Below are 9,078 nucleotides of genomic sequence, written 5' to 3' on the forward strand. Positions count from 1 at the left end.
GATCATATCTTTCTTTCAAATTATTCCACAAACAAAGTGGATTTCTTTCAGTGAGGTATTCAGTTTTCAGTTCCTCACTAATATGGCGCCGGAGAAAAATCATGACCTTTGCTTTATCTTACAATGATGCCTCATTGTTTTATTTAATTGTGTCACCAAGGCCCATGGCATCCAAATGGATCTGAGCACCTAGAATCCAAGATAAATAATTTTTGCCAGAAATATCCAGGGCCACGAATTCCAGCTTTGTCAAATTTGACATTTTCAGAATAACTAGATGTGACAACAATATAAAAATATAATTTAGCATATAAATAAAATGGAATTAAAATGAAATAATAACATAATATAAATTATTTAAACAACGATAATGGTCAATCCAGTCATTATAAATAAATTATTAAACAATAAAGGCGGTAAAACCAGCCATAAAATATTAAATAATAAAGGTGGTAAGACCGACCATAATTAGTAAATTATTAAATAATAAAGGTGGTAGAACCGACCATAGTGTAAGCATATATATCATTTAAGTGAACAACTTTATTTTACTAACAATAATCCATAATTAAAATTTCCTTACCTTTTGGAGTTAGAAATATTATTTTCTCCGATAAAGCAAACCAACCCAACAATCTATCAAAACTAATATCACAAAATAGAAATATAGTTGGGATAGAAAGAGGGAGAGAGAGCTTTCTTTTTCAAATCTCAGATGGATAACTCATGCTGATGACGTATAATAAATATGTGTGTGTGAATATATATATAGTAATATAAAGAGATGGAGAGAGATAACCAAAAAGAGAGAAAGAATAGAATTTTTGTTTTATACCAACACCCACACCACGCTGTATGCATGAATGCCCATATATATAGGCGCTGTAATTGGCTTCTCAAAGAAGCCACAATTGAAATCTTCCTCTGTAAGCTTTACATGGTGATGTCATGGATGACATACATTTATTGTGGGCCCCACTTCCATTATACATAACAGAGAGAAAATTAAACAAAGATCTACAATGAGATAAAAAATAATAAAATAAAAAGTTTTCTTTTATTCACTTGTCAAGTACATCTCACAAGCACAAGTTTACAGGATATATATCTAGGCCTGATCACGGTTCGGATCGGTTCGGTTTAAGGATAAAGATCAAGCCGAAACGGTCCCCACGGATTGGTGAAAATTGAAACCGAACCGATCCGTGGGGACCTTCAATCCGAACCAAACCGATCCGTGAATTAACGATCGGATCGGATCGGTTTTCACGGATTATGGCCCATTAACAGCCTGATACAACTACATTTGGCTTCTTTCAAGTCAGCATTCTGAAATATAGATTTCTGAATTTAAATAATGCAATACACAAGAATGTAATTGGTATTGTTTTTTTTAGGTAAAATGTAATTGGTATTGTTTATCTTTCCTTCTCTTCAATTTTCGCAGCAACCAAACAGAAAGTTGAGGAAATTCAAGCATACAGGCAATATAGTTGCAGATCTACACCAAATTCACCAATAGCAAATGAAATTCAACATATGTAACATACACACATATTTATATCTGTAACATATATATATATATATATGTATCTACAGATATAAATAAATATATAAATATTACTTGATATATGAACGGCCATCATGATTTGATGATGGGATCGAATTGTCGGTGAGAGCAACGGCGGAGAGAGAAGCAACGATGCCTTCAATGCCGCCAGAGAGAAGGAAAGCATTGTCGACTTCTGTAAAAGAATCTTGGTCGTAGATGTGGACAAAGGCATGAGCTGATCCATTGGCTGATATTAAGAGGGCAGCACTGATAGTGAAGAGAGTTGGAATAGCTTTAAAACCCACGTCCTAGATCTAGAGAGAGAAAGTAGAAAGAGAAGGGATCGACGAATTTGATGGAGTTTTTACAGGAGTGGGAAAGCGAGCTCCGAGGTAAATGCCAGTGAGAGAGGTCATGGACTTGAAGTATGTAACGCCAGGAAGAGAGAAGAGGCTGAGGGAGGCACGGCTGTAATGGAATGAGATGGGAGCTAGGGTTATTTGGGAGATAGGTAAGTAATAAGTATATTTAATATTATATATATATATATATATATAAATATATTACTAACGGTTCGGACCGGTTCGGATCGGTTCTTTCAGGGTCCCAATCCGTTAACCGAATCGCGAATACCGGATTGCAAAGTTTTTCAAACCATCACCAAACCATGAGATCTAAAAACCGAACCAAACCACACGGATCGGATTGGTTCGGACCGGATTGACGAATTGACGGATTATTTGCTCACCACTATATATATCTACTTGACAAGAGAATAAAAGAAGACTTTTCATTTTATTATTTTCTATCTCATTGTTGATCTTTGTCTTATATATATATATATATATATAACTTTAAAAATGGACTTCTTCGTGAGTTACTAATTAAGAAACTTTTTTCAGAAGTTAGATATGAAACTTCCTTTGTAAGCTGAGTAATGTAAGTTAATATTTGCGGTAAATATGAGTGGAACCCACTCGTATATATTCTTGATTTTCAGCTTTTCAGTTTTGACAAACTTACGTGGTGGCTAAACATAGTTTGCAAATTTAACCGAAAACATCTATTCTCAGATTCGTCTTTTCTTCATTAAAGCTCCAACAGACGCAATTGTAGCCGATCGATTCGCTCTCTCCATCGATTCTCTCTCTCTTTCAGGTATATTATTTTCTTTTTGCCCCTTTTTGGGAACCCTAATAACAACTGAGTTGTTAGTAGTAGCAACGGTATGTATTTGCCGGTTTATAGTGATTGACAAAATGTCCATGTTGCATCCAATATGTTATGTATTTTTGTATATTTTGTTGTGTAATTGTGCTTATTTGATGATAGTATGATAAATTGGAAGTTAGACTTTTTATTTTTATTTTTTTTATAATAAAATAAATTGAGACCATCGGAGACATGTGGCCTCTGTTGCTGTTTCTGTTTTAATTATGATGATGCAAAATTATATGCCAAGGATGGGAGGTACCATACTGGTAAAGAATTCTGATATTATTTGACACTCAAAGTACATGTAGAATCTTTGTATTGGTGATGAAAAAGAAGAACACCTCCGTGACTTGAGTATTTGAGAAGCTATAATCAAAACGAAATTAAAGACATTACTTATTCAGTAAAAAAGAAAAATTTTGAATGACGTTTTCTCTTTCTCTTCACATCTTTTTCTTTTACAAGTTAACCGTAAGTGTCTCTTAATTTATTTGTTCTTTCTTTGTTTTTTGATATTTCATCTGTTGTCTATCCAATTCACTTGCCATTTATATTATGGTCCATCCTTGTGCTAAGGTTTTCAAAGAAAATTAAAAATTGAAAAATAAAATAAAATAAAATATAACATTCAGAGATTCTGGAGCCGGATACTTAGACACCTAGCACCCAAGCCATACAGATAAGTAAAACTGCAGATAGGTGCTAGTCAGTCAGAGTTGTGATTTTTTTGGTCATCTTGGAGTATAACAATTTGGAGAATGATATTATCTTTTACTTAGTCAATTCAAGTTAATTGCATGACTCACTTCGCTGGTTTTATTGAGTATTTTATCTTTTTGGTCTTAATAAGATACGTAAATTGATGAATTACAGGCTTCAGTGAAATGTCTATTAGAAAATATTGAATGCGCTGAAAGGGGTTGTGGGTGACCTAAATGGAGATGCACGTAACGCTTTTATCAAGTTTTTTTTTTTTTTGGGGGTCTGGTAAGTACTCACACACACTTTTGCCCACCACAGGGCTCGAACCCAATGTGGAGGTTATACCAATGGGCTAGAAGGCCTTTGGTCGCTTTTATTAGAGTTGGTCTTCAACTGGTCTTCAACTGGCTAAAAGAATATGACAGGTTTTTTTACTCATCAAGAATGGATAGGATATGGATTATGGATACAGGAGCATGATTTAGACAACAATTTGCTCTGTTATAAGACAAGCAAATGGGACACCTATAGAGGAAGTCCCTTGATGCTTGAATTTGAATCTAAGCAGTGGATAATGGAACAAACAGGATAGAGCTTTTTAAAAAAATTAATAAATTAAATTGAATCCTGAAGAATTCCTTTCTCTATCAAATATTTTTTATGCAAACATGTCTGTTAAGACATCTCTGAATAAATACTAAACAAAAGAGAACTTTATCAACATCACTTTTTGAAATTAAAACTAGTTGAGGAAAGCCTTACTCATCTGCAATATTTCTAAGATCTTCTCTTTTGTTCTTACATACAAGGCTGGGGTTACTTCATAATGTGATTTACAATTTCTTTCTGGGACCATCAAGAACTTCTCTCAAGCTGAACAAAGATGAGCTAAGTGGAAGAATAGCCATGAAGATCTATATCATCCCTGTCATCTTTCAGTCTGATTTTTCAAATTGATGTAAGCTTGGTATGCGTACAAGCAACTTATGCTTTGTTTACGAATACCATTGAGTTTCTTGGATATCTTTGCTGTTAACACTGAATTCGTTGGTCTCTTGCTTTGTGGATGACACACCTGATTCTTCTATCAGCATACTTGATAAACTTTCACAGAACTGGTCACCATGATCAGGTAAGCACAATAAGTAATCATGGATCCACAAATAAAATCAGCTTTCGGAAAGGAGCGTAATACCTCTTTGTACAATCCCAGCTCTCCTGCAGATTTTGATATTTCTATGACACAATGTGTGGGTGCTACCTCAATTACCTGAGTGTTGCCACATACAAAGGTTAGAATCTGATGTCCTGCAATGCAGAAAGAGTATAGTATACACCAATTATTTACCTCTGCTTTTAGGTTGAAACATGATCTAGAACATCTGGTCATCTTCTGCTTTGGGTGCATTTTCACCTGGCATTCTCTAAGAGGAGTCATTAGCTGAACAGGAACATGAGCTACACACTTGGTTAAAAATTTACAGTTTTATGTAAATTGTACCTTAGACTTGTTCATCCTTTCTACCGAGAGACTCACATCATTTGCAGCAGCTTCAATTTTCTCTAATGTTTCATTGATTGTATGCTTGGATCCAAGTGTTATTTTCTGTTTTTCATTGTCCTAAATTGAAATGAAGTTTACCAATTTTTTTTTTTAAAAGAGGAAACCTTTGTAGCAGTCAACTAAGGTTTTTGATATATACACACTTACCTTTTCTTCAAAGAGGCCTGATAAATCAAGGTCCTGAGACATTGCTATTAGCTGGAAAGCATTGATGAAACTTGAATTATGGGGTATCTTTGTCTCTGTCTCATTTTCCTGCACACCAATATGATATATTTAGGTAAAATTATGAAACTCTCTATGTTAATCTTCAAGTAGTCATTACCTTAATTGAATTGAAAGATACATGAACATCATCCAAGTCGATATTTTCATCAGATTCAATCCGCACAGCAGGCTCATAATTTGTTTGGAACCACCGATCTTCGATAATCTCCGGTATTGTTATTCTCTGCAGTGAGATACAGAAATTATTGCATTTTTCATTTTTTTTCCAGATAATTTGCTTTTTGTTTGGTATTACAATGTTTTAGGCTCTACCGTTTTGGGATTTGGATCAAGTATCCTGGAGATTAGCCTCTTCTGACTTTCTGTAAACCACGCTGGAAATCTGTATTCTGCATTGAATATCTTTGTGCATATACAGGTGTCAGATATGGTTAAATCTTCTGAATAGAAAACTTAATTAGGCTTGAAACTTACCTTCCTATACAAATTCATCAGGTTAGGGTCATCAAAAGCTAGATAACCAGCAAGTAATTCAAAAAGGATAACTCCACAGGACCAAACATCTGCGGCTGCTCCCTCATAGCCCTTGTTTGTAAGCAGCTGTTCACCAATTAATATAGCATCAGCCATGGGATTGAAGAGAATTCAGGTATGTTGTGTTCATTAGGAATGGTTTAGCTTGTGTCTGTTTTTTTCTTTTTTAGTTCTTTCTTCTCGTTGTATGGCATCCCCTTCCTTTTGAAGCATTGAACTTAATTAATGAGGAAAAAGTGGATAGAATTATTTCTTACCTCTGGTGCTACGTAGCTTGGAGAGCCACATGCTGTAGATAGCAGGTTTCCTGGCTGTTAGCCATAAGATTATCAGGGAAGATTTCATAGAATATTGAATGTGTGTGTGTGTGTGTGTGTTTGTGTTTGTGTTTGTGCCTCGTGAAAACTTAGCAAATAGAAACCAACACAATGAAATTAAATCAGGTGTTGCTACCTTCCGCAAAGCACTGAGTCCAAAATCAGATACTTTAAGATTTCCCTTATTGTCCAAAAGCAAATTTTGTGGCTGTACATGAAATGCAAGATCCAAGTAAATTTCAGCAGTTCTCTTGTGGAGAATTGTGAATAGAAAGGATGAGAGTTTCATTCTGACCTTTAGATCTCTGTGATAAACCCCTCTGCAATGGCAATAATCCACAGCATCAATTAACTGCTGAAAGTGTTTCCTAGCCTCCTTCTCACATAACTTTTTAACATAAGACTGGAAAGGAAAAGGTTAAAAGGGGATTAAACTCCTAGCAGAGAAGTTATCCCAAAAATTAGTTTTCAATCCCAGTGGCAGTGTATGATATTTGAATCTCACCATCTTGTCAGAGAGCTGCCCTCCAGATACATATTCCATTACAATGTAAATCTTAGTCTTTGTGCCAAGAACCTTGCAAAATAACACAAGAATTTCCAATTCAACAAAACTCTGTAGAACAATTTCTATACTTACCTGTTCCAAAGCTGGCTGACATATATACCTCATGTATTCTCACTATGTTAGGGTGATGCAGAAGCTTCATTGTTCTGATTTCTCTCTGTACCTGAATATAGAACTCAAAAGATCGAATTAGAAAGATACAAAAATTGAAATCAACCTTTGATCAATCATTATATGCGTATTCAACTCGACAGATGAAGAACACACGAAAGAAACAGTAAGAGACAAAGAGATGGAAGGGTTGGGAATTCACCTGAATCATGAGATTGTGTTCCATGACCGAGTTCTTGTCGATGATCTTGATTGCCACGTGCTGGCCGTTGACACAGTTCATGGCCAGTTTAACCTTAGCAAAAGTACCTTCACCGATTGTTCTACCAAGTTGGTAGTTCCCAATGCTATTTGCATATCCCATTCGATCTCCGAAACAAATCCAATACCCTCCTCTTCTCTGCTTTTATTTTTATAATGACCTTGAAAAAAGTATACTTCCTACACTTATTGCAGAAGTCCCTTGTATATCCTGAACTTGGAAGCCGCTTAATTGATTGATTCACTTTTGAAGATGTTTGCTTCTTTTTATTTAATTCAGCTGCCATGTTTGTGGATCTCCTGTCATTTAAATAGGAGAGAGCTTATGGGGTAGTCAGATTTTGTGGTTTGGATGTTTTTTTGGAGTAAAATAGTAAAAAATAAATAAATAATAATAATAATAATAATAATAATAATAAAAGAGTCCAAATGCATGTGTTTTTGTGGCAAGAGTAGGAGGGGGATGACTAGTAGTAAATTGCCGTTGAGTTGGTCAAGTGGATTTGCTTGTTTTGAATGGAAGGTGGTGGTGGTGGTGGTGGTTGTGTAGCTTTTGATCGGATGCCCACGGATAGATATATTATTGGTGACACATTATTGTGGAAATTATTTGAATTAAACACCCAATAGTCAAACACCACCTAAAACAATTAATTATATCAAATTAATGTAATTGAATCTATTCGAAAAGAAAACACCGCTGCTTTTGTCCTCAATGATCTGTATTATGTCTCAGCCATGACGATAAAGTGTTTGTCATTTTGCAGCCAAACCCAGTTTAAAAAATGGTGAGCGAAATAAATTTCTGATATCTATATTCATTTTAAATATAATAATTAGCTTTCAGAACTATTTTCTTACATTTTTCTAGAGGTAGTTCTTAAGTTTATCAGCCGGGGGTGGTTGTAACTTGTAAGAGGCTACTGTAACGGCGTGACGCTAGTACTATGTGTCTATGGTCTATTGTCAAATTTAAATTCACATTATTGATAAGTTTTTAAAAGATTTAGTTAGAAAGTGAAACAAAAAAACAGAATTTTTGCAATATTATTGAAAAGATTTGAACGTGATGTTGGTGATGATCACAGGACCAGGTCTTGGTGACCTCTCTGTGTCTCTCTTGTATAATTGACATAGTTTGTAAGATGTCCATGGTCCATAGTCCATACAAGTTGTGGGGGCAATCATCATGCGTTGAAGCTGGTAGCACGTGGTGTTTGTTTGTTGAGTTAGGTCCACACAAGTTTGGGGGGGGTAAGTGGGTACGTAATTTCTAATACAAGCATATACTACCATGTCACCCCGTTTGATGGCAGTGGCAGCCACAAAGCCAGCTAACTTGGGTTTTTTTTTTGGGGGGAGAGATGGATAAGCTAAACCTCTATTGTTACATTCTTGCCTTGAGTCTGTGTGTTTATATATATATTATGGGTCTTTCTTAAAAGTATTGGCCAATTCTTGAAGAAATTTGAAATACCACCAAATCTTTTACCTATTTTTTGTCACTCTGCATCCCATATTAGTAGTCCATTTTTTTTTTAATGTCCAAATTAGATGTCCCATTTGAAAAGTGAACCCAAATAACTGTTATATTTTCATAATTGTCATTTAAATTTTCAAAAATCTTTTAACTTATAATATACATATTTAAACATGAAACTTAGTAACTTTGTAATTTTAAGAGTGGACAATGCATTAGTTGCATGTTCCTCTAAAAAGTTACTACTACTACTATCAAAGTTGGATAATTAATATGCAACAGAGATGTATTTTAATGATAATTGATAAAAGATTTTTGTTCTAATGCACCCAAAAAAGTTTTTAGATCAAAGGATAAATAAAATTTTCTTCTAGTCATTGTGGTGGAATACTTTTTATTCAACCTAAAAATTTGAATTATTGAATAGTCCTGCTTACCGTCTTTATAAGCATAAAATTCTCTTCATTTGAATTCAAGGTAGAAGAAAAACCTTCTGAAAGTACCCTCAAGAACCATCATGTGCTATATTTTGCAACTGATATAGGG

At 34.7% G+C, this 9,078-nt stretch overlaps 1 protein-coding gene across 3 annotated transcripts; it reads right to left on the reverse strand.

Annotated features, from left to right (window-relative positions):
- Positions 1–4,041: 4,041 nt before the first annotated feature.
- On the reverse strand, positions 4,042–7,394 carry LOC132278477 (CBL-interacting serine/threonine-protein kinase 21). 3 transcript variants are annotated; one of them, XM_059780264.1, is made up of 14 exons: positions 6,994–7,393; positions 6,781–6,843; positions 6,618–6,689; positions 6,408–6,515; positions 6,249–6,320; positions 6,053–6,106; positions 5,736–5,861; positions 5,574–5,663; positions 5,359–5,484; positions 5,181–5,288; positions 4,971–5,075; positions 4,818–4,883; positions 4,665–4,739; positions 4,042–4,584 (listed from the first exon to the last, which is right to left on the reverse strand). In XM_059780264.1, the coding sequence occupies exons 1-14, from the start codon at positions 7,153–7,155 to the stop codon at positions 4,465–4,467; spliced, it is 1,347 nt and encodes a 448-aa protein (XP_059636247.1). In that variant the 5' UTR covers positions 7,156–7,393; the 3' UTR covers positions 4,042–4,464. The 3 variants fall into 3 exon arrangements, 2 of the variants coding, with proteins under 2 accessions (XP_059636247.1, XP_059636246.1); XM_059780263.1 differs by having other exon boundaries at positions 4,971–5,090; positions 6,994–7,392; XR_009471048.1 differs by having other exon boundaries at positions 4,548–4,584; positions 4,818–4,893; positions 4,971–5,090; positions 6,994–7,394.
- Between the last annotated feature and the right edge of the window lie 1,684 nt (positions 7,395–9,078).

This window comes from Cornus florida, unplaced genomic scaffold, assembly GCF_030987335.1.
Source record: "Cornus florida cultivar Cherokee Brave unplaced genomic scaffold, ASM3098733v1 CherokeeBrave_3.0.0_Hap2_Chr10, whole genome shotgun sequence".
Lineage (NCBI taxonomy): Eukaryota > Viridiplantae > Streptophyta > Magnoliopsida > Cornales > Cornaceae > Cornus > Cornus florida.